The sequence below is a fragment of the Bos javanicus genome, chromosome 3 (assembly GCF_032452875.1).
Source record: "Bos javanicus breed banteng chromosome 3, ARS-OSU_banteng_1.0, whole genome shotgun sequence".
NCBI lineage: Eukaryota > Metazoa > Chordata > Mammalia > Artiodactyla > Bovidae > Bos > Bos javanicus.
The window spans coordinates 92309664-92335191 of record NC_083870.1 but is presented as its reverse complement, the minus strand read 5'-3'; the positions used below and the strand labels follow the sequence as shown (position 1 = coordinate 92335191).

The 25528-nt window shown below is 49.6% G+C and overlaps 1 protein-coding gene across 1 annotated transcript; it reads right to left on the bottom strand.

Annotated features, from left to right (window-relative positions):
• Positions 1-3236: 3236 nt before the first annotated feature.
• CDCP2 (CUB domain containing protein 2) lies at positions 3237-24018 on the bottom strand. Its single transcript, XM_061413244.1, has 6 exons — positions 23779-24018; positions 15060-15407; positions 12160-12495; positions 10387-10740; positions 7291-7469; positions 3237-3753 (listed from the first exon to the last, which is right to left on the bottom strand). The coding sequence occupies exons 1-6, from the start codon at positions 23855-23857 to the stop codon at positions 3427-3429; spliced, it is 1623 nt and encodes a 540-aa protein (XP_061269228.1). The 5' UTR covers positions 23858-24018; the 3' UTR covers positions 3237-3426.
• Positions 24019-25528: the final 1510 nt, after the last annotated feature.

Sequence of the window (25528 nt, the reverse complement as noted above, 5' to 3'; positions counted from 1 at the left end):
TCACAGTGACCTCATAAGTAAGGTCTTTCTTTCCCCATTCTGCAAATAAAGAAACTGAGGTTCAGAGAAGTTAAACAACCTGCCCAAGGTTGCATAGAGTCAGAGAAAGAACTGGAAATGAACCCAGGTCTGCCTGACCTACAGGCCAGAAGAGGTGTTTCAAGGATCAGCACAGCCATTTGCAAGGGCTCCCTCATTGATAACATTGGCCCTGCAGACCCAGGCTGTCTGGAGGAGCCCAAGCTCTGGGCTGGGGGAAGGCACATTTCAAGGCCACATGCCAATAGGGAGGGACCTGGGGTCTAAGCCCAGCTTCCTCCGCAGACCCTTGCCCTCTGAAAAGGGGAAATAGTCGGTGAGCAGGAAAGCTGCATCGTGTTTCCCATGCCGACACTTCCAGGGCCGGGGCGCACTGGCTAATGGGTATCATTTCAGCGCTTTCATTTCTGGAGACACCGCACTGTCATAAAGACTGTCATTTCCCGTGGCTCACGCAGGATAATCAGTGTGCTGGCTGCCCGGAGGGCTGGGAATGGCAGTATCTGGGCACGTTTGTGAAGACAAAACCATCCTCTCTTTCTCTGCCAGTCCATTCCTTTCCCAAGTGGGCATAGCCCTCATGCTTGAGACCGTTCGCCTGAGGTCTCAAGAGGCTCCAGCTCGCTACATAGACCCCCAGCTCAGGGATGCACTGTCTCTCTTAGCCTAGTTTCAACATAACATAGCCATGTGACCTTGGGCACAGCACTTTCCCTCCCCAAGCCTCAGTTTCTTCATCCGTAAAATGGAGACAACTATGTCTACCTCACAAGTTGGCTTAAGTGGGATGACATGTCTTAAATCCCTGCCATGTAGGGTGCTTAAGAATAGTAGCGATGACAGTGACGGTACTGGGGGTGACAGTGATGCACGTCACATTTTGGAAATAGGGAAACTGAGGCCAGAGAAGGAAACGGGCTCCCCCAAGGTCACATTCATAAGTCAATGGTATTAAGTGAGAGTTTTGTTGACTTGGGCTTTGTCATGCATTATCTCACTTAATCCCCCCAGGGCTGATGAAGTTGGCATCACTTTGCAGGTGACAATATTAAGCTAAAAGAGATGGGGTGACCTGCCCAAGGTCACACAGCTAGCAAGTAGTGGAGCCGAAGTTCAATTGGGGATGATCTGTCTGCACAGCCGAAGCTCTGGCCTCTGTGCTGGAGCGCTTGAAGATTGGCAGCTGAGGGTGGAGATCGAGACTCCCAGATCTGTGCACACACACCATCCCATCTTGAGCCCAGCCACAGGCTGGGCTATCATCTCCCCCACTCTGATGAGCTGATAAGGACAAGGTGAGCTTGGGTCCAGATGCCACCCCAAAATCTAGCCCATAGTCCTTGGAGGACAGAACCCCAAAGGTGTCCTCAAAGAGGGCATGCTGTGTGTCCAATCTTGCCCATTCAGGGAAATTGAGACCTGGGAAGTTTGTGAGGTGTTCACAACTCAGGCTGGTGAAGGAAGCCTGGCTCAGTGGCTTGAGGAGTCTGAGAGTAAGAAGGTCGGTGGGAGAGAAAGAGCCTGGGGCCTCTTCTCCAAACACCCCAGAGTCTCCTGCTGGCACATGACCCTGACAGACCTCTAGTTCATCATGTTGCCACACCCTCGGGGCAGGCCAGGAACTGTGGTCCCATTCTGCAGGTGGAGATATCAAGGTCCATAGAGTCAAAGTACCTTGCTCAGGCTCACTCAGAAAGAAGAGTCTGGACTTGAACCAAGTTCTCCCAATGTCCAGACTACTCTTTTTCCCTTGTTTAATTCATGTCTTACTTTATCAGCTCTTTTCTCTCTAGTTCTTTCCTCCGCAAGTTACCAACTCGTCTGGCCTCCCTCTCCCAGATTTGGCTACGCTCGACTGTAAGCATCTAGAAGTTAGGAATCTCCTCTGACCTGCTCTTCCCTGTATGCCTGGCGCCTAAGACTGTAATAGTCACAGGGCTGGAAATCAGTGGATGGGACTACAGTTTTTCACACTGATGCCAGTGGTCAGCACAGTCAATTTCTCGTGTCATGAAAGGACTCACTTGAGTGATTCATTATGCAAATATAAAGGTGAACAAGGGAAAGTGATGTATTATAAATGTATTTTTTGTTTATTATTCGTTAACAAGATTGCTCCACTTCTTGATATATAGTGCTCTGGGGAGGGCAAGAGAATTCTCATAAGGATGCCAGAGATATTCTCACAGGAAAGCACTGGGAATCCAACCCCCACTCACCGTGGTGTAAACCTAGAAAAACGCAGGTGGACTGGAGTAGCTCTCAGTAGACTGGAGTATCGCTTAGTGAAGTCCAATAACAGGGAAAGGTCAGAGGGATTCAAAGAAAAGTCATCTGGAGGAAAAGGATGGGCTGGTGAGCTAAGCTTGACATTAAGGGTGAGGGCAGAGACAAACGGGATTTCAATCAGCGTTTCAGGCCAGGATCACTATGCATGCGTGCCTGCTAAGTCGCCTCAGTCATGTCTGACTCTGTGTGACGCTATGGACTGTAGCCCATCAGGCTCCTCTGTCCATGGGATTCTCCAGGCAAGAATACTGGAGTGGGTTGCCATCCCCGTCTCCAGGGGATCTTCCCGACCCAGGATTGAATCCCACCCCCCCAATCTATTACATCTCCTGCATTGGCAGGCAGTTTCTTTACCACTAGCGCCACCTGGTAAACCCCAAAGATCACTAAATATTTAAGGAAAAACACCAGCATGGAAGAGCTGCCAGTCCTCAGTCTCCAGCCCCATTACCGAGTCCAGGGTAGGCATCCACAGGCAGGGCTCTGCCCACCTGGGTGGACTGGCATCTGTCAGGATGCACACAGCCCACCTTCCACAATCCTCTCTCTTCCTGGAGTTTGGAGGCAGGACTGGCCTGCTTTAGACAAAGTCCTTGGGGTTCCTGGGTCAGTTCAGGAGAGTGGAGGCCCCTGGATGGATACTGAACTTCCCACTAATGAAGGCTTGGGATGAGCAATTAGTTGGAAAATTAGGAGGTGACTTATTTGTATCCTGAGATGGTGAAGTTCTCATACAAGTTACAAGTCAGTTTTATCAACTCTGTCGCCAGTGACCACAACTGTATACACTGACAAATAACACACACAGGAGGGTTCTTTCTATAGCAGAAAATCTTTAAAATTAATAACAACGAAAACAATTGCACACATGTGCATGGCAGGCTATAGTTTACATAGCTCTTATCCATTTATGCTCTTCTCTGAGCCTCATGTCAGCCCTGTACCGAGGTAAGTAGGGCAGAGTCAAGGGCTCCAGGAAACTGAGGCTCAGAGAGAAGGTAGTGACTTGTCCATGGTCACTAACAAGTCAATAAGACCTGCTCTCACCCCTACTGTAGGATCCCAGGGGTGTCAGATGCCAGGTCCTACCCTCCCCACCTACAGCAGCATCAGGACCACGATGGCAATCACCATGAGGACTCCAGCCAGGATGCAAAGGCCCAGGAAGACGATGTCACTGGTGTCCTGGGCCACCATGGCCACGGGGCCCTCCAGTGCCTCCACCTTGTCCCTGGGGGGTGCCTCCTGAAGGTGCTCGGCCGTGGCAGCGTAGGGCCCGAGCCAGTGGGAGCCAGACAGCAGGTGCGCAGAGGCCTCCTTGCGGCGCGGCTCGCAGCGGACCTCGTACTCGTGGGTGTCCTCCTGCCCACCGGCTGAGAAGTCGATGTACAGCACGCTGACGATCACTGAGGTGTTATTTCTTCTCTGTGGGGGTCAAGGGGCACTTGCTCACACCTAAGGGGGCCAGGACTGCCCCTGCTGCCCTAGCGATGTGAGGACTCAGTGCCAAGGGGGCAGAACTCCAGAGTCGGGGTTCCAGTCCCAGCTTGGCCACTGACTCCTTCCACTCACAGCCTCAGGCCCCTTCCCCCACCTTTAAAAGGGGCACTACCAGAATGTCTGGAAGGACAGTATCAGATCCGATGGGTCAGTATTTGCTCTGGCTTCAGGGAGGTGGAATCTATGAAAGATAGAAACTGTAACAACAGGGACATTTGCCATGTTCCAGGCTCTGCCTTTAAGTGCATTATCTCATTTAATGCTCATGACAACCTTCTCTAATTGGTACCATTAATATCGCCATTTGCCAGATGAGGAAAGTGAGGCCCAGAGGTTAAGTCCCTTGTCTGAGGCCACACAGCACCCAAGTGACAGGGAATATATTCTCCCCAGGGCTGCTCGATTCTTAACTGTGCTGTTAACCGCCACACCTCCCTCAAACCAAAGGATGTAGAACCAAAGGGGACTTTCAGGGCATCTCCCTTCCTTGGGAGATGTTTAATCTCCCTTCCTTGGCAATTCACAGACGTGGCCACTGAGGCCCAGCAAAGCCATAATTTGCCCAGAGCTAGGGCCAGAAGCCAGTCTCCTGCCTCCCCGTGAGATGCCGTCTCCCTGGTGTGATGTGACTTTCCTTCTGGAATCTTTTGGCCCAGTTGTGTCTGCAGTGATTCTGTGTCCCTGTGGTTGAGTCCAGGTCAGTCCAGCATCATCACCCAGGGGTTGGGAAGAGCCATTGAGGAGTGAGATGTGGGGAGCCTGTCACACTGCTGCCCTCCCCACCTGCACGGATGAAGGAGACAGGAGTCCAGATGCCCTGAGACGGTAGGGCTTTGGGGCTGGGAACTGAGGGACAATATTTTGACAGACAGTCTGTTGTGGTCTTGACTGGAGACTGCAGTTATGCCGGGATACTCTCCCCAAATCTAGAGCAGCCATTACACTTCTCAGACCGCCCCAACTGCCCTGTCTGGTTCCGTTACTGTTGAGCAGTGTGTGTGCTAAATCACTTCAGTAGTGTCCCAGTCTTTGCAACCCCATGGACTATATAGCCTGCCAGGCTCCTCTGTCCATCGAATTCTCCAGGCAAGAACACTGGCGTGGGTTGCCATACTCTCCTCCAGAGGATCTTCCCGACCCAGGAATTGAACCCACATTTCTTAAGTCTCCTGCATTGGCAGGCGGGTTCTTTACCTCTAGCACCACCTGGGAAGTCCTAGTTATGAGCTGCAGCTGCTGCTGCTAAGTCGCTTCAGTTGTGTCTGATTCTGTGCGACCCCATAGACAGCAGCCCACCAGGCTCCCCCGTCTCTGAGATTCTCCAGGCAAGAACACTGGACTGGGTTGCCATTTCCTTCTCCAATGCATGAAAGTGAAAAGTGAAAGTGAAGTCACTCAGTCCTATCTGACTCTTTGCGACCCCATGGACTGCAGCCTACCAGGCTCCTCCGTCCATGGGATTTTCCAGGCAAGAGTACTGGAGTAGGTCGCTATTGCCTTCTCCGACTTATGAGCTGAGGCTCTTCTAAAAATCAAAGCTGTCTAGAAAGTGCAAGCGCACAGGAGGAATCTGCCATCACGGGATGCTGGGCAGCCCTTTTGGGAAGAGACTGAAGGGGAGCTACCGATCTGGACTTCAGTGGACCAGGCGACCTTGTAGGTCTTTCCCTTCGGTGGACCAGGCGAACTTGTAGGTCTCTCCCAACTCTGGGCTTCCAAAAGGCTCTGAGACCGTGTCCCCAGAGGAGTCTTCTGCCTCGTGCCCTCAGCCTGTCTTGCCACTGGATTCTCTGAGGAGGACCAGAGTCCTGAAATTTTGTGACAAAGAATTGAGAGGGTGGGAGAGACAGGACCTGAGAGTGAAAGTGGACCCAGTGAAAGGGCCAAAGTGAATCTATATAATAAAGAATGGAGGGAAAACCACATAAAATGGGTGTGTGGGAAAGTTTCAGGGGTTTTTGATGAGTGAAACTTGAGGAAAGAGAGTCCACACATATGTGGTGTTATGGTTATGAGATCAAGTCTCTGTGGTTTTTAAGAAAAGTACAGAAAGGTTGGGGGCTTCCCAAGTGGCACAGGGGTAAAGAATCCTCCTGTCGATGCAGAAGACACAAGAGATACAAGTTCAATCCCTGGGTCAGGAAGATCCCCTGGAGAAGGAAATGGCAACCCACTCTAGTATTCTTGCCTGGGAAATCCCATGGACAGAGGAGCCTGGCAGCCTACAGTCCATAGGGTAGCAAAGAGTCAAACATGACTAAACAACAAAGCACGCACACACAGAAAGGTTGTCCTGCTTTTGGCCACTTGAACTGTGCATCTTTGAAAGCAACTCAATGCAGAGACTGGTCCTCATGGGTCTACGACTTATATGTGTTACACTAAGAACCCATGAGTCTAAGGTTCCCGGTTTTTATGTTTCCATAATATTGATGCCAAGCTTCTATGATTATGAGGCTCTAAGTTCTAGCGGAGGTTCTGCAACTCTGAGACCCTGAGTGTCTAGGAGTTCTTGGTTCTAGATGTCATGATTCCCTGCTTCTGGGGCTCTCTGTCCCCATCATCTTATGACTCTATGGAATGTGGTTCTGCCCCTAAAGAAAACCGCTCAGGGATTTAGGGCATAGAGTAGAGGTGAGGGCAGATTATCTTGGCAGCCAAGACTGACTCCCACTTCTCCTCTACTCAGGTCAAAAAGATGATGGTTGCTAGGACGCTGGGGGAGCGGAGGGTGAACTGGAAGAGCCAGAGGTACACACTTGGTTAATGCTGGGTGTGGGGGAAACATGGTTTGTTGGAAATCACGTGATTCTGCCAAATCATGAATCCTCAGATACCAAGGCCTTTCCCCTTTCCAACCTGCCCCTAAGAATACAAACATCCAGGGTGCTTGGGCAGCCACCCAGTGATGCTAAAGGCCCCAAACCTGGGTTCCAGGCTTCCAAAATACAGGGACAGTAGAAAATGTTCATTTGCACACCTCGCCGCCTTTGGAGGCAGGTGGATCCTGTCTCTTGAAGGGCTCTTTTGTTTTGTGGAACCCAGAAAAGGATTGGGATCACAAAGTAGTCCAAAGGGACCCCCTGGGCAGACAGGAGGCAGTAGTGCTCAAACACCTCTGTGTGTTAGAGGTGGGGACTGTGTGGCCCTGGGGAGCTCCAGGGAGGACAGGGGAGAGCAGGAAAGCCTCCAGAAACAGTCAGGACCTTGACAGAGGGGCCTCCAGTAGGGGCTGTTGGTCGTCAGCAGGTCGCGCAGCAGGATCGCCCTTCTCCATCTCCCCTACTTGAGCTCCTTGTGTGTCTACATTGAACAAGTTTGTTGAGGAGAAGGAGAGGCTGAGTTCCATATCCAGCAGGTGTGATGACCAGAGCCAGGAAGAGAAGCTGAATTCTCAAGTCTGGCAGGTGCCTCTCCCCAGGGATCAGGGCCCCAGCCTCATGCCAGCCCTCATCCCCCTACCTGAGACTCAGTGCCGCAGGTGTCAAAGCGGGCCTGGATCCGGAAGTTGCTGCCCATCTCCTGGGCGGCACAGCTCCGGCTTCCCAGGTAGACTTTGGTCCGTTCTAGTGGGGCCAGCGCCTGTGCAGAGATCAGGATCTGGAAGTCCGTGCGGGTGCAGCTCACATTCATGGGCACCACTGGGGATGGATGGGAGAGGGGAGCTGGAGGCCATGCGGGCAGGCAGTCTGACCCCCCCCACCTTCTTCAAGCCCCTGGCCAAAGGGTGGTGGGTGGAAAACCGAGGCCCAGAGAGTGAATGGCTCATATGCAGTCCTACAAGGACATATTTACATGTGTTTCTCCACTTAACTCCATCAGGCTATGAGCTCCAGGGCAGGCACCATTCCTACTTCTCAGAGTCCTCTAAGCCCAGAGCTTGAAAGGTGAATATATGATTGAATGAATGAATTTTGTTAATCATAATGGAAGCTACTATTTGCTGATCATGTTTGCCATATACCAGGCAATTCATTCAATCATTTAACAAGTATTTACAGCCTATGTAGTCCAGGCACTATCTTGAATGCCAGATATAGAAATGAAAAGAAAAAAACCAGCCTCACATGCCTACCTTCTTGGAGCTTACAGTCTAGTTGGATGAGGGAGCAATAAATATGTAAAATACACCTAAGTGTCAGAGTAGTCGAAGGAAAATCAAGGAAAGAAAAAGATGGAGACGAGGAGAGCAGCATGTATGCATGGGTGGAGCTGGTGGGGCGGGAGGGATTGCAGTTTGAAAAGGGTAGTGAAGAAAGCCTCATTCTCCCTCCTCATACCAACCGCATGAGGCAGACACGTCTAAGTCCGTTTTACAGTTTTAGAGCTCAGAGCTCTGAGAGGTGACACTGTCTGCAGTGTCCAAGCTGGCATTTTAACCATCGAGTCTGTAAAGATTCCATGGTTCCTGGTCTCTCCACCCTGTGTGGGAGCCCCCGCACCCCCTCCCAGCAGGACGGTCTGACTCCAAGCGTCTGGGTCTGTGCGAGACTGTGTGTGTGTGCATGTGGGTGTGTAGGGGGCGGTGTTTGCTGGGGCAGGGGTGAGGTTAGGAGGAAGGACGTGGGGGTGGGGACCTGGAGGGAGGAAAAGGAAGGAGCTGGCAGGCAGAGGCCAGGAACTCTCAACCTCTCTCCGGGAAACGCCTCAGACATATTTCAGCCTCTGGTGTCTGGGCAGGCGGGGATTTATGGGCCTGCCGTCTCCCACGATGATCTTGGTGGCGCTGAACTGTGTGTCACCCCTGATTGATGCTGAGGTCGTCCTCCAGCCGGGAGGCCGCCGACAGCCTGGGCCGCATCTGGATCCTGGCCCAGCACGAATGCCCTGTCTGACCCCAGGCTCCCAAGGGCATCAGGGAGAAAGGGGGCGGGTGGGAGTGGGGTCCTTGTATCTGAAACAGGAGCCAGGAGAGGAGAGGCCCACCCTCTGTCTCTGGGGGGACCGAAAGGAGAAGGGGCTTGTCCAAGATCACACACAGCTGGGAGAGAACCCAGGCCTGGAAATAGGCCCATCTGAACAAAGGGGACTTTGCAGCTCCTTCAGCTGGTATCTTCAGTTTACTGAGACCTGTCAGCCAGCTGTGGCAGAGCTCATGGCACCTGGATCTCCAAGTGCCATCCAGGAAGAGGGCACTCTAACAGAGGAGGAGTCCTCCTGCATGTTTCTGGGTGGAGGTGACTGAAGCAGACAGAGGGAGGGTCTGCTCAGGTCGCTTTGCTGCCGCTAGCGTGCTGCAGCTCTCCTGGTTCCTTCCCCTACAGCTCAGCCCCACTGGATGATCAGTGTGTGTGTGTGCATTAGTCACTTAGTCGTGTCCAACTCTTTGCGACCCCAAAGACTGTAGCCCACCAGGCTCCTCTGTCCATGGAATTCTCCGGGCAAGAATACTGGAGTGGGTTGCCATTCCCTTCTCCAGAGGATCTTCCCAGCCCAGGAATCGAACCCAGGTCTCCTGCATTACAGGTGGGTTCTTTACTGTTTGAGCCACCAGGAAGGCCCAGCAGCATTTGAATGTGGTCCTAGTCTGTCTGAGCTCAGCCACGAGCCTCCCCCCCAGGCCCTGCTCAGCCACACAAAAAGCAGGAGTGTGAGTTCTAGCCTTGCCTGTGCCACTGCTGCCTGCATGACATCAAAGTCCTTTCTTTGCATCTCCGTTTCTACACCTGCACAAGAGGCTCTAGCCTGGTCAGGTAGAGGGCAAAGTGGGTCCAGAGGACAGGCTTTTCTGGGCCCATGGCCCTGGGACAGGTGGGGAAAGGAGGGGATAGATGCTGTCAGCTGGCAAATCTAACTGGCACTGTGGAGGATGGAAAAGCTGAGTGCCAAGTTCCCTAGCCAACTCTGCAGCTAGGCACAGCCATATGATCAAGCTTAAAATAATAAGATCAAGAAGAAGAAATTTGAGTGCTTCGAAAAATGCTTTTACTTTCCTGATAAAAGGACATTTGTGGCTGGCACCTCCCCTACCCTCTTCCAGACTTGAGCATGGACATGATGCCTGGAGTTGTGGCAGCCATATTGTAGTCATGAGGCTGAGAGAATCTCAGACATGCAAACTCGGATATTGTTGAGTCCCTGAACCAATATCGCAGCTGACTAGCTCTAGACTTCTTGTTATAAAAGGAAATCAAAAGTCTTGAAAGATCAGTGGATTTTCAAACCACTGTCAGTCAGGACTTATGACTGTACAAGCAAGGTTGTTCAGCATTATGAACATAAATCGTATTACCATATTTTGTGCATTGCCCCTGGATACAGAGAATCAACCATAACACAAGAGAAGCCAGGGGCCCATGGAGGAAAGAGACAGATAGAGAGAAATTGGGAATCGTAGATTTGGAAGCTAGAAAAATAGGGCACTATAATAGTGAAAATAAGCAGGAGTCACATTGGTACAGCCTCAGAGGTCCCAGGGCAGGAGTCGGCAGTGATGTAGCCACCAGAGAAATCGGTGCAATAGAGAGAAAGAGGGATAGAGGAAGGAGACTGCAAAGTCCTGGGACCCCAGCCTCACCTTCCCCCACAAGCACACCCTCACCCTCTACCCCAGCTGACCTCCAATGTAGGCCACAGAGAAGCCCCTGCGGGTGGTGCTACGGTCCGTGTGCAGCACAATCAGGAGCTGGTTGTGGCTTGAGGTGACGGGGGGTGGCAGGTGGTGGCCACACCAATTCCCCAGCAGAGGCGCCTCCTCACTGGCCCCATCAAAGGCTGCTAGATGGTCAAAGTCGCAGGTCCTGGTCAGGCTGTTGGGCTCCTCCAGTTCCAGGTCTAGGAAGAACACCTTGACCCGGTAGCCAGGAGGCAGGCGGATGGTCCAGTGGCACCGGATGTTGTTGGGGTAGGAGCTGGGGTACTGCGGGCTGGAGAAGTTGCCCCGCACCGCCGTGTACACCTCCTGGCATTCTCCTGGATTGGGGAGAGCAAGTCCAAAGGAGCAACGGTGAGAAGAGTGGAGACTGTCATCTTCTGCAACCACAGCTTGGGCAGCAGGCACCATAGGGATCCTAAAACCACCCTGGCAGTTGTAGGCAGCATGCAGAAAACCAGACAATTAATCCCAAAGCCTGCTTTAAACTATAACTAGCTGAAAACTGGGACTCTCACTCCAATGGGCAATCCATTGCCTGAGTGTTGACCCTGCTAGCAACTCAATAAAAATGTCTAATACCTGTCCTCGGAGTTGAGTCCAAACTTGGACTTGACAGGCAAGATGGTTCATGACCTTGCCCCTTTTCATTGAGCCCCACCTCCAGCCTCACCAAACATCTCCTAGTACTATGGGCACACAAACCCTCTCTGTCCTCCCTGCCATATGCTGATCCCTCTGCTTGGACTTTCTTGGTGGCCCAGTGGTAAAGAACCCACCTGCCAATGCAGGAGATGTAAGAGACATGAGTTTGATCCCTGAGTGGGGAAGATCCCCTGGTGGAGGGCATGGCAACCCACTCCAGTATTCTTGTCTGGAGAATCCCATGGACAGAGGAGCCTGGCAGGCTACAGTCCCTAGGTCTGCAAAGAGTCGGATACAACTGAAGCGACTAAACACTCACTTCTTGAACACCCTTCCCTTCCTTCTGCCATTGTTTAACTCCTTCAAAGTGAAAAGTGAAGTTGCTCAGTTGTGTCCGACTCTTTGCGACCCCATGGACTGTAGCCTACCAGGCTTCTCCCTCCATGGGATTCTCCAGGGAAGAGTATTGGAGTGGGTTGCCATTCCCTTCTCCAGGGGATCTTCCTGATCCAGGGATCGAACCCGGGTCTCCTGAATTCCAGGCAGACACTTTAACCTCTGAGCCACCAGGGAAGCTTTAACTCCTTCAAAGCATTGCTCAATTCTCTCCTCCTCCAGGAAGTCATCCATCATTCTTACTATTAGATATCACAGATCACAGTGAGTATTCACTGTTTTCTTCCCCATCTCCTCCACTAGAGTTTAATTCCAAAGCGTTCATTCATTCATTTATACAAACATTAACTGAGTGTCTTCTGTGTAGCAGGTATAAAGATAAATCCATAGGAACTCGCAGTCAGGCAGAGGAGATCAACATGCAAACCACATACAGAACTGACAAGCGTTAGATCATTGCTATGAAAACACTTCTCGAAGGAGCTGAAGGAAGAGAATAATTCAGAGGGTATCAGGAAGTCTTCACAGAGGAGGTGACATGCTTGTGCCTTGGCATCAGCCAGGCAGGAAAGAGTGTGCTAGAACATTTCAGGCAGAGAAAGAGCAGGAAGTGCCAAACCCAGAGGCAGAAAAGTAGAACTCCTCCCCCACCCCCCAGCATGCACAGAGCCCTGGGGGTTTCGCTGCAGTCCTCCCACCTGAGAAGTAGTAGGCCTTGAAGCCGCGGCCTCCGATGTTGAAGTCAGACTTGAAGACCACCTGCAGCTCGTGGCCCAGGGACACGAGTGTGGGGGGCCTGGCACTGCCGCAGTAGTGGTGTTCCCGGGCGGGGCCAGGCCCCCCAAGCACAGCCACGTAGTCGTACGTGCACTGCTCACTGCCCTCCACCTGGAAGTCCACGAACACCAGCTTGACGGTGGCGGGGCCAGCGGCCTGGATCACCCAGCGGCACTCCACGTTGTTGGGGTAGTTGTTGGGGTACTCGGGGCTGGCGAGGACCCCTGACAGGCCGGTCAGGACACCACCACACACATCTACAAGGGAGCCCACTTGAACTGGCACCCTCCCCTGGCACCCCCATCTCCTCCCTTGGGAAATGCCACTCCCACAAGTGTTCACCCAGACCCTTGGCACCACCCACTGAGCACTTGTTAAGTGGCGGGCACAAGCCATCTTTTTAGCCATCACCCTAAGTGTCGGACGTGACAACGACTAAACGATGACAACAGAAAAGTAATCCCATGAGGAAAGCAGGGCGGTTTCCCCATTTTACAGTTGGAAAACTGGAGGCAGAGAGAAGTTAAGTAACTTAGCTGTGTGAGTTTGCATTCACCCAGACAGAGCCCAAGAGAAGGATCTGAGCCCGAAGAGTTTATCTGGGAGAGACAGGGGACCACAGGTGGGCACTGAGAGAGACAGGGTGGGAGAGTGGGGGCATTCACCCACCAGCCCCTCAGAATGCAGGCTGAGAGGTAGGCTGCCACAGCTTTGGTAAAAGCTCTCAAACAAAGAGACTTGGAGACCAGCGGGTGCCATTGACAAGGCCCAAGGGACAGAGCAGGGCCCTGACAGCGGGTCACCCCGCTGGTATCAGGGAGGGTGAGATGTGACTAACTACTGAGTCTGTACACTTGACATTGTGTCTCACTGTCCCTCCTACCAAGGACAGTGGTGCACAGAGGCTGAGACATCTCAGATCAGGAATATTATTAAACCTCCATAACAGATGCAGAAACTGAGGCTTAGAGGGAGGATCTGAAGAAGTAGAGATAGGCCTGAAGTCTGAAGATAACTGTGTTCTCAGCTCTGCCTTCTATTGCTCTGTGACCCTGGACAAGTAACTCAGCCTCTCTGAGCCCCATGGGAATATTAGAACTCATAAGACTTGTTCAGTCAGACCCACCAGGCTCAGACTCATGCACAGTTTGAGAAGTTTCTGGTGAAAGTCCTTTGGAACCTGGTGCAGCCAGTGTAACCAGGAGCTGTGTGATGGTGAAGGCTGTGACCAACTGGAGGCCACCAGCAGGAAGGGGCACACTAGGTTCTGTCTCCCGAGACTGCAGAATCTCATCCCCTGGCATGGCTGTATGAACGGAGCACTGTGCCAGGCAGCTAAGGACTTGAATTCTTGTCCCAAAGTTTGCCCTTCCCAGATGTGTGACCATGGGAAGGCACATTCCTTCTCTGGTCTGAGATGCATTGTTTGTGAAAAGAGAGGACAGGTTTTCACAGTCTGTGAGATCCTTTCAACCTCAATACCCTTAGCTTTCAAACTGTGTTAGCAAGGGCTTTCAAACTTAGCAGGGACTTTCAAACTGTGTTCCAGGCCTTCACAGTGGCCCTGGGGCATCAGTCTGCAGACATATGGTGTAAATGTCATTCTTAAACGGTATTCAAACTTTTTTTTGACTCAGTGAAAGATAGAATCCACAGTCACATATCTCAAATGTAAATATATCACTAATTGGAGACCATCAATATTTACTGATGTTTTCAATGATTGGCTTAAAATAAGTACATGTTAAGAATACGAACTTATAAACTAAATGCTTACAACAAAATGCTGCCTTTACCTCTTTTATATATCAGGGATTAACATAAAGCTCCACCTGATGTAAGGGTACCCCTGCTTTTTTAAAATATTGGAAAACATTGCACATGGTACTATAACTTTGATATCTTAATAATCTAAAAATCTAGGGATCTAAAATTCCACCACTACCATTAGATCTGTCTGCAGTTCTCGTGTTTCAGCATTCTACAAATCTATGCCTCCAAAGCCAGCGGGGACTGATGTCCATCAGCTTGCACACGTGAGCACGTGCGCACACACATACACCTGCCCCTGCCCACACCCTGGCCCTGATTGCTGTTGGTGGATGCTGTGCACCAGGAGCCTCTGTGGCACCCATTGTTTGAGCTGACATGAGGAAGGCCTTTGGTTTTGGCCTTGGGAGAAGGGAGGACGAAGGAGCTTTGAGGGTGAGCAGAGAAGCCTGAGGAAGGAGGAAGGAGTCTAGCAGACAGGCACTGAGAGCAAGGCCTGTGCTCCCCTCACTAGCCTGAGGGCAGGCGCCAAGCCCGGCTGGGGTTAGGGACCATGATGTAAGGGGCGAGCTCAGGAAAGGCTTTGTGAAGGAGAGAATCACCAGCTCCACACAGACCCTGTGCCCCTCCCACTGCTGAGGACGTGAGGGGTGGGGGGAACTCAAGTGCCCATGACATAATAAGATGCCACAGAGTGCTGAGGAGCAGAGGCAGCACAATGTCCCCTCCTGTGTCCCAAGGCCACTCAGGGGTGATAGGACAAGGATAGGTGAGGACAAGAGGCCTCGTCCCTGAGCACAGTGAGACCCTCCGGGGGCTCCCAGGATAATGGACGGAGAGGAGGGGAGTGCTGCCATGAAGGTGGGAACACAAAACCACCAAGACTACCAACGGAGGCCGCCTCTGCCCCGTGAGCTACGAGAGCAGGGGCATCCAGGTAACAGGGCGGCCCACACGCTAAGATGCCTAGACCCGGCCTGTCTTACCTGCCCCCGCCGCCCTCCCCCATCCCCACCCAAGGCCACACTCTCCACCACCAAGTCCCCCTTGCCTTTCTGGTAGGCCGCGGAGAAGCCGCGGCTGGCCACGTGCTTGTCTGAGTGGAAGACCACAGACATGACGTGCCAGGAGGAGGTGAAGGGTGGCGGGGGCACCCTGCCGCAGAACCTCCCCAGCAGGTTGCCCTGGTCCCCGGAGGCGCCGTTGTAGATCTCCAGGAAGTCGAAGCCGCAGGTGTCGTGGTACTCCAAGTCAAAGGCGTGGAAGGTGAGCAGCACGGAGGAGCCCTCGGCCACCACGATCAGCCAGCTGCACTCCGTGTTGTAGGGGTAGAGGCTGGGGAAGTTGGGGCTGGAGAAGTTTCCAGAAGGTGCTGAGAGCACACCCCCACATTTGACACCTGTGGCGAGAGGGAAGAATGACCTAGAGTCAGTGCTAGGGTCTCGGATCACGGCCCAGATTCAAAGCAGGGTCTTTGGGATGGAATGAGAGAGCAAGAGGCCATGGCCCTCAATCACTTCATTTATTCATTTATTTGTTCATTCATTTACTTATTCTTCAAATACTACCAAACATTCTTTTATGCATTCAATAAATATTGTTTGAGTGTGGGGCATTGTTGTAAGTGCTGGGGTTACAGCAGGAACAAATAGACAAAAATTCTGGTGGGGAAGATAGACAATAAACATAATAAGGAAAATATGGAGTGTATTAACTAGTGATAAGTGCTCTGGAGAAAAATAAAGCAGGGGAAGGAGATAGGAAGTGTCAGGTAGGCCTGTAATTTTATAGGTAGAGGGATTGAAACTGTACCCTCTGCAGTGGAAGCCTGGAGTCTTAACCACTGGACTGCCAGGGAAGTCCCATGGGCCTGTGCTTTTAAATAAAATATACCAGGCACTAAAGATGTCCGTTGGGGAATTCAAAAATTAAAAGTAATATTACCCACCCCCATCCTGAGTGAAAATGTGCAGTCTATTACAAAGTTTGAAGTACATTCTTATATGTATGTATTGGTTTATATTTTGAAAAAGAAAACAATGGGAGGAAACTAATAAAAATGGTTCTCTATAACAGGAAGAAGTAAGCAGCAGGGAGGAAACAGGTGTGACTGTTAGACATCTTTAAATGCAAGTTATTTTATAATTTTGACTTTTTAATCATGAATAATTTTAATATAATTTTTAAAATATCAAAAGATTAAGTAACCCCAATGCCATAGAAAGTGAAAGAGGAGAGTGAAAAAGTTGGCTTAAAACTCAACATATGGAGCCTATTATACAGAGTGAAGTAAGTCAGAAAGAAAAACACCAGTACAGTATATTAATGCATATATATGGAATTTAGAAAGATGGTAACGATGACCCTATATGCGAGATAGCAAAAGAGACACAGATATAAAGAACAGACTTTTGGACTCTGTGGGAGAAGGCAAGAGTGGGATGATTTGAGAGAGTAGCATTGAAACATGTATATCACCATATGCGAAATAGATCGCCAGTCCAGGTTCCATGCATGATAAAGGGCCTTCAGGACCGGTGCACTGGGACGACCCTGAGGGATGGGATGAGGAGGGAGGTGCAGGGAAGTTCAGGATGGGGGACACATGTACACCGATGGCTGATTCATGTCAATGTATGGCAAAAACCACTACAATACTGTAAAGTAATTAGCCGCCAATTAAAATAAATTAATTAATTAAAAAAAACTCAACATAAAGAAAACTGAGATCATGGCATCTGGTCCCATCACTTCTTGGCAAATATATGGAGAAACAGTGGAGACAGTGAGAAACTTTATTTTTGTGGGCTCCCAAATCACTGCACATGGTGACTACAGCTATGAAATTAAAAGACACTTGCTCCTTGGAAGAAAAGCTATGACCAAACTAGAGAGCATATTAAAAAGCAGAGACATTACTTTGCCAACAAAGATCCATCTAGCCAAAGCTATGGTTTTTCTAGTAGTCACATATGGATGTGAGAGTTGGACTATAAAGAAAGGAAGCTGAGTGCCAAAGAATTGATGCTTTTGAACTGGGGTGTTGGAGAAGACTCTTGAGAGTCCCTTGGACCGCAAGGAGATTCAACCAGTCAATCCTAAAAGAAATCAGTCCTGAATATTCATTGGAAGGACTGATGCTGAAGCTGAAACTCCAATACTTTGGCCACCTGATATGAAGAACTGACTCATTGGAAAAGACCCTGATGTTGGGAAAGACTGAAGTCAGGAAAAGGGATGACAGAGGATGAGATGGTTGGATGGCATCACCGACATGATGAACATGAGTTTGAGTAAGCTCCGGGAGTTGGTGAACAGCGAAGCCTGGCGTGCTGCAGTCCATGGGGTTGCAAAGAGTCGGACACAAGCGACTGAACTGAACTGATAATTGGAACAAAGGAAGTGTGCCAGTGTCAATAGAAACTAAGATTTGCAGTATAAGAGGAGAGAGATACAAATTAAAACTAAAAAAAACTAAGAACTCTTGAGATCCTTCATTTGAATTGAGAACATCAGTATGAACAAGATTTATTTTTATTTCTAAAAATATTAATTTATCAGCTTTGTTCACTAAAGAGCCTAAAGGCAATAATATTCTGGTAGTATTTTGTACCCCTTCAACTTAAATTAGGATTATTATGTCCAACTAAACTAAGATTGTTATGTCCAACTAAGATGAACCAGGACTCCTTAGAGAAATAGTCAGGGGCAGAAAACATACAAAATACACTTGGGACACCTTGTCAAGCTACAGAGTAAAGAAGCTATCACAACCGCTGGGATTGTGTCAAAAGACACAGAAACCCGCTAGAAGGTATAACTGGAGCTTCAAAAAAGATTTATTGCAGTGAGTTGAAACCCATCAAATATATAAACATTTATGAATTCATAATGAACTAAAAAATTAAAAGAAATTAAAATGGAACTTACTGATTTCTTTTAGAGATTTCTGGTGCATGAAGTCATTTTCTTCTTGCTACATAGAGAAAGAATTAAGCATTTACTTTGTCTTTCTTGTTATAAATTATATGCATTTCAGGATAACTGAATAGTTGATGAAGAAAAAGTATTATTTAAAGAAGACTACAGGAAGAATAACAACTTTAGGGACTTCCTTGGTGGCCCAGGGGTATCCACGCTCCCAGTGCAGGGGGCCTGGATTTGATCCCTGGTCAAGGAACTAGATCCCACCTGCTGCAACTGGGTTCACACGCTGCGGCTCAAGATCCCTCACGCTACAACAAAGATCAAAGATCCCACATGCTACAACTAAGATCCAGAATAGCCAAATAAACAAATTTTTTTAAAAAAGAACAACATTAGAAAACATAAGTTTGCAAACCTTAATGAAATCATCATCATCATCGTCTATCCTAATCATGGAGGAAAAAGGTAAATGAGGAGAGGTAAAACCTCCTTAAGCAGACAAATATTCTCCGTAAAGTTATTTCAACTTTGCTAATGTTTGAAAAGTTTTATATTTAAAAAATACCAGGCTTCTCTGGTGGCGCAGTGGTAAAGAATCCACCTGCCAATGCAGGAGATGCTAGTTCAATCCCTGGTCTGGGAAGGTCCCACATGCTGCAGTATGGCTAAACCTATGGGCCACAACTATCGAGCCTGTGCTCCAGACCAGGGCAGCTGCGACTATTGAGCCCATGTGCCGCAACTAACGAAGCCCGCGTGCCTACAGCCCATGCTCTGCAACGAGAGAAGCCACCGCAATGAGAAGCCCTTCACTGCAACTAGAGGGTAGCCCCTGCTTGCTGCAACTTAGAGAGAAGCCCATGCAACAACAAAGACCCAACACAGCCAAAAATAAATAAATTTTTAATGGTTTTTAAAAATCATTTAAAAAATACCCAAAAAGTTACATTTATAAGAAACTTTATGGTGGATGGATGAGGCTAACTGAACCGACTGGTCAATCTTAACATCAAAGTGGAACACTGGATAATAGGTGACCTGATGAAACACCTATAATATCTTCTTATAGGGGAAAAAAAAAGGAACCTGAAGCTAATGAAATCTCTGGATCTGTCAAAATTTAGAGGAATATGGAAGCTAGAGGAACAGTCTAAATGACCCCTTGAGGACACATTCAGCCCAGTCCAGAATGTGGGAAATTCTAATGACCCAGGTGCTTCTAAGTAAATAAGGTGGCAGGGGGAGACACAACTAACATATTTTTATTTATTTATTTATTTATTTTTTTACAACTAACATATTTTTAAAAGGCTCAACTAGAAGAAAATATAGAGGGTAAGTTCCTTGACTTTGGTCTCAGCAATAATTTTTTGGATTTGACAACAAAAGCAAAAATAAACAGGTGGGACTACATTGAACTAACACCTCCACACAACAGATGAAACTGTTAATAAAATGGGAAAAGAAAAGTCTATGGAATGAAGAAAATATTTGCAAATCATACATCTGATTAGGGGTAAATATCCAAAATATATAAAGAATTCATACAACTGAAGACCAAAAAGAAAACAACAAAGTCTGCTTTAAAATGAGTAGAGAAATTGCGTAGGAATTTTTCCAAAGAAGTCATACAGATGACCAACAGGTGCATGAAAAGGTGCTCAACATCACTGATCATCAAGGAAATGCAAGTCACAACCACAATGAGATACCATCTCCCATCTGTTGCTGCTGCTAAGTCACTTCAGTCGTGTCCGACTCTGTGCGACCCCATAGACGGCAGCCCACCAGGCTCCCCCGTCCCTGGGATTCTCCAGACAAGAACACTGGAGTGGGTTGCCATTTCCTTCTCCAATGCATGAAAGTGAAAAGTGAAAGTGAAGTCTCTCAGTCGTGTCCGACTCTTAGCGACCCCATGGACTGCAGCCCACCAGGCTCCTCTGTCCATGGGATTTTCCAGGCAAGAGTACTGGAGTGGGGTGCCATTGCCTTCTCCGCTCCCATCTGTTAGGATGGTTATTATTTAAAAGATAAGAAACAAAAAGTGTTGGCAAGGATGTGTGGGAAAAAAAGGAATCTTTGTGTACTGTTGGTGGGAATGGAAACTGTGCATCCTCTATGACAAACAATATGGAGGCTTCTCAAAAACACAAAAATAGGACTCCATATGATCCACCGATTCCACTTCGGGCATATTTCAAAGGAAATGAAAACAGCATATCGGAGAGTTATCTGCATTCTCATGTTCATTGCACAGTTATTCGCAATAGCCAAGATATGGAAACAACCTAAACGTCCACCAACAGGTGAATGGAGACACATATGGCATAGGATGGTACTCAGCCTAAAAAAGGCATTCATCCTGATATTTGCAGCAACATAGACATTGAGGGCATCGTGCTAAGTGAAATAAGCGAGACAGAGAAAGACGGATACTGCATGGTATCACTTACATGTGAAATCTTAAGTGTCAGAATCATAGAAACAGCAGAAAAGCGGTTGTCAGAGAAGTCAATTAAAAAAAGAGAAAGACTCAAGAGTCAAATACCAACCAAAAGCAATGTGTGAACCTTTTTCGGATTCTGATTTGAACAAACCAATTGCAATAGGATTTTTTTGTTTTTGCAATAATTGGGGAAAACAGAACATGAACTGAGTATGAGATAAAATTAAGGAATTATTACATAATTGTAATACTATCGGGAATATCTATCTACTGAATATATATCTGTTAGATATACTCTGAAATATTTATGGGTAAAATAGTATATTTGAGATGGTCTTTAAATTTCTCTGACCCTCCCCTGCCCCACACCCTGCTAAAATGGAGATGGAGGTAGGATAGAAGAACCAGAGGACTTCCCTGGTGGCTCAGATGATAAAGAATCTGCCTGCAATGCAGGAGACCTAGGTTTGATCCCTGGGTGGGGAAGATTCCCTGGAGAAGGGAGTGGCAACCCACTCCAATATTCTTGCCTGGAGAATTCCATGGACAGAAGAGCCTGGTAGGCTACAGTCCATGGGGTCACAAAGAGTTGAACACGACTGAATGACTAACACTTTCACTTTCTTTAGAAGAACCAAGAAAGGCAAAATGTTGACAATTGTTGAAGATGGTTGATGGAAACATCAGTATTTATTATACTATTTTCTCCACTTAGTGTTTGAAAATGTTCATAGTTAAAAGTTGAAAAAAAATGATCAACACATTCTTAGTCACCTTGTCAGTGAAGCTTCCCTCAACCACCCTATTTGCAATTGAAACCCTTTCCCCATCCCTCTACCCGTCTCTCCCTTTTTGGCTATGCTTTCTCCATAGCACCCACCACCACTGAATGTACTATTTACTTCCTCATTTGTTCAGTTCACTGTCAGTCTCTCTCCACAAAACTGTAAACTCTATAAAAGCAGGGATTTTCATCTACTTTGTTCTCTGCTGTATCTCAGGCATCTGGAAGAGCTCCTGGCATAAAGCAGGTGCTCAGTATATATTTGCTGAATGAATGAACGAGTGAATGATCTAGTATCATCTTCATAATATCCCCATAAAATAGGCAGCACAGGTGTTACTGACTCCATTTAACAGATAAGAAAACTGAGGCCCAGAAAGGGAAGTTACCCCTGTAGCTGACATCCTGTTTGGGTCCACGCAGCACCCATTCCTCTATCTTTGGCAAGAATAAGCCCCTGAGTTTAAACACTGCTCCCTTCCCTTGCCTCCATATGATAACTCTCCCACATCTTTCCCTGACCCAGGGAGGACACGTGAGCCTAGCTGGGAAATCCTGAGGCCTCCACCACTGCCAAGTGACTGGCCTGGGGGGTGGGCCTGTGCCACCAGAATCCTGCTGCAGAATGCCCAGATGAGACCTTTCCTTCCCTGATCCCTAAGCCCGGAGTTAGAGCCCTGGGTGGGACCAAGCTCAGGGCCCGTTGAGAAAGCTTGTCAACAGATGGCAACAACCACGTGACAAGCAGAAATGGCCTGGAACCCAAGCAGCCCAGCTCAGCTACACTCTTGCCTCCCTGGTGACAGAGCCAGTGCACTTCTCTTCTTGCTTAAACCCATCCAGGTTGGGTTTCTGTCCCTTGCAACCAAAAGCATCTTGAAGATGCTTCACCAAAGTTCCTGTAAAACTTTGTCACATTTGTCAAGCATGTGTACCGTACATGCCTGTGCTGATTCAGAATGGGTCCCTCCCCGGGGTGTTCACAGCTAGGGGGTAAGGTGGGGGGAGTTAGGCAAATGAGACAAAGCCACGTGGTATGAATGTGCTGGGGCCACACAGGGGACTCTGGGGTCCAGAGGGAGGGAGGCCAGTCTTGCTGGAGCCAGCCCTGTAAGAGGAGGGACACGGGAGAAGGGGGTGTTTGGCTAGGAGGAACAAAGGCTTCATAAGTTGGGGAAGATGTGGAGGGAGGAAACAGCAACTAAAGGCTCAGACTCACAGTCACTTAGCCTCCCTGAGCCTCAGTCGGGCATCTGTGAAATGGGGATAATGACCTTGCTGGGTAGCTGTGAGCACAGATAAGAGAAAGCCGTGCAAGGGCTACAAGATGCACACCCAGTTCACAACAGGTCGTCTGGCCCCAGGGGCAGGTCAGGGCGGGAGTGGTGTCTGATCCATGCCTTTATGTCAAGAGGATAGAGGGACAACCTGTCTAGTGACTGTCATTGTCGTTCCCCCAGACCTTCCCACTGGATGGGAAAGGCCATGAGAAGGTTGGAGAAAAATTCTTGTGGCCCAGGAGGCCCCAGGGCCAGCACAGGTGAAAGCTTTGTCCTTCAGGCACCCTGACCCCCAGGGCCACTCCAAAGCCTCTGAAGTCCTAGTGGCTAAAACTGGGAACAGTTAGCTTCTCTGATCACCCCGGCATGGAGTAAGACGCCTGGGTGCCTGGCCCATCTCTGCCACCAAGTAGGTTTCCTTCCTGAGACCCCCTTGAGCCTGCAGGAAGACAAGGCACAGTTGGCTGCTGGCTGAGCCCCATTCCACATGAGCCCCTTGAAGACAGGTGAGTGATACTGCCCTGGCTTCCCAGACAGACTCACAGAGGACTGGAGCCCCACAAAGGACCTGGGACCAGGGTGCAAGAAGAGGGTTCAAAGAGCGCCAAGGAGGGGCATCTGAGGCTGATGAAGGGATGTGGAAGTCTTCCTGGAGAAGCTGGTTCTTGAGCTGAGCTTGAAGGATAAGCCAGGTGTTTTCAGGTGGAAAAAGAGAAAAGGGACCTTCCAGGCAGAGGGCACAGGGGGTGAAAGCCCTGAGGGTGAAAATCTCCTGAAGGGAATGTGATCCTTTGCCAGAGCATGGGATGCCCAAGGGATGCTGGGAACCAAGGCTGGATGTTATATAGAGATTGGACCCAGACCTGGGTGAGGGGGCGGTTGGCTTTATAGAGAACTTTGATGTCACTTGGCTGGTGATGGGGAAGTACAGCAGGCTCTCAGGAGGAAAATAAGGACCCTTTCCAGCAACAAATCTTTACTTGTTCTCTGAGCCATTCCCCTCACCCTTGGTAAGCATGCAGTCTTGGGCAGGTTACCTAACTTCTCTCTCCCTCAGTTTCCTCATCTGTGGGAGACTGATACCCACCTTGAAGTTTCTTGTGAAGATTAAATGCATTCATGCATAATGCATGGAAAGTGCCCAGCACATAGTAGGCACTCAACAAACACTGTCTTTCACCATCTCAGAAGCTGTACAACTCAATTCAGCCAACTCTCCCCAAAAAGGCCTTCCACTTTCTGGCCTCTCACACAGAAACCTCCTGAGACCCCACCACCACCTCCCTCCCTCCCGCCTCCCTCCCAGGTCCTGCCTGTCCCCAGCAGCTCCTACCTTTCATGGCTTGGGCTCTGAGGTCTGGGCCCAGCAGCGCCACTGCCAGCAGCAGACAGAATACCAGCTCCACCAGCATCTCCTCATCAGGTCCCCGCAGGTCTGCAGAGCTCAGGGCAGGCCAGGACTTGAGGGTCTGAAGTGGGGGAAAGAGAGGTGAGGCTGCAAGGGCCTCCAAGTTAATGGTGGTGTGAATAATTCATCAGGCCCTCGAATTAGTAAGCCGATCCCCTGCGCTTCCTTCACTCCACCCTAAGGTGACGGATCTAGTGTCACCGGGTTGACACTTCTGAGATCTGCACTGGCCACACTGGGTGGGGAGAGGGCTGGGAGAGAATCTGGCGGTGGAGAAAGAGCACGGGTTTGGGGGCTAGGCAGATCTGGGTCGTCCTGGGTCGGCCTCCACCTTGCCAGGTGACCTTGAACAAAGTCATCCAACCCCTCTAGGTCTCGATCTGACTCCTGTATCTGGTGGGGCCACTCAGCCCTGCCTATAGGGTTATTGTGGAAATGAAATGTGGTAACACATGCTAAAAAACACAGTCGGCGCTTGCTACAGGTTTCCCCATCGCCTATCCATGTGGGAGGGGACAAGGACCCCTGAGACATGCATAGATGAGCTCAGAGGGAGAGCGAAGGGAAGAACGTGGCAGGAATAACAGAATGGGAAAACACTACAGGACAACTCCCAGTGGCACTGGGGGTAAAGAACCTGCCTGCGATGCAGGAGACAAGAGGCGGGGGTTCGATCCTTGGGTCGGGAAGGTCCGCTGGAGGAGGGCATGGGAATCCACTGCAGCATTCCTGCCTGGAGAATCCCATGGACAGAGAAGCCTGGCAGACTTCGGTTCATAGGGTCGCACAGATTGAAGGGATCACACGCACGTAGCATGCCCAGTGCAATCATGGACTGCGTGGCCAAGACTATTAAGTGGTCACCTTGTTATTGATCCACAAACCTGGCTCAAACAGCACCATGTGCCAGGCCCTGTGCTAGGATCTGGGCTGTGGCAATGCCCTCAGGGGTTCCATGTCCTACAGGGAGCAGGATCTTTCAATTTACTCCAGGAAACTATTTGGTTCAGCCAGGCCCCAGGCTCATTCCCTAAGCTCCTTCTCTGTGCAGAGCCTGTGCCAAGCCCAGGGCATCTGAGGTAAACAAGCCCATGCCTGCCTCCCAGTGAGGAGCCTGGGCTCTGCCTTGACAGACAAGGTCTGAATCCCGGCCCTACCCCTCACTGCTGGGCTGTGGGGCCCCTCTGAAGCTGGGCCTCCTGGACCACGAAGGAGAGCTTACAGTGCCTGCAGTGAGAGGATTAGATGAGATGATAGTCAGTGCCTGGCTCAGCGCACAGGAGCGAGGAGGATTCTGCTGACCTCTGAGGAGCTCAGACGTCCATCTGCCAGACCATGTGTTGCCTCAGAATCATCCTTTTGTCAGGAGGTCCCCAGGGGCCCCTTTGCTGCCAGCAAGGGAGGGAGGCCGCCTGGAAGGTATTCAGCCAAGAGCATTAGGAATGGTCAGGCCTGAGGGACTGGCTTATGTGTGGGGCCTGATTGGCAGGAAAAGAAAGGTGCCATGTCCTGGACAGTCTGAGGGGAATGGAGCTAATACCTACTGCATGTATAAGAGGGTTTCCCCAGTGGCTCAGTGGTAAAGAATCCTCCTGTAACGAAGGAGATGCAGGAGATGCGGGTTTGATCCCTGGGTCAGGAAGATCTCCCGCAGAAAGGAATAGCAACCCAGTCC

What these genes read in the sequence shown, in the direction of transcription:
- CDCP2 (XM_061413244.1), bottom strand. Translation starts at nt 23,857, where the DNA reads ATGCTGGTGGAGCTGGTATTCTGTCTGCTGCTGGCAGTGGCGCTGCTG. An exon ending in CAGAGCCCAAGCCATGAAAG is followed by an intron (nt 15,408 to 23,778) that starts GTAGGAGCTGCT and finishes CTCTCGCCACAG; the next exon opens with GTGTCAAATGTGGGGGTGTG. An exon ending in CCTGCGGCACTGAGTCTCAG is followed by an intron (nt 3,754 to 7,290) that starts GTAGGGGGATGA and finishes TGACCCCCACAG; the next exon opens with AGAAGAAATAACACCTCAGT.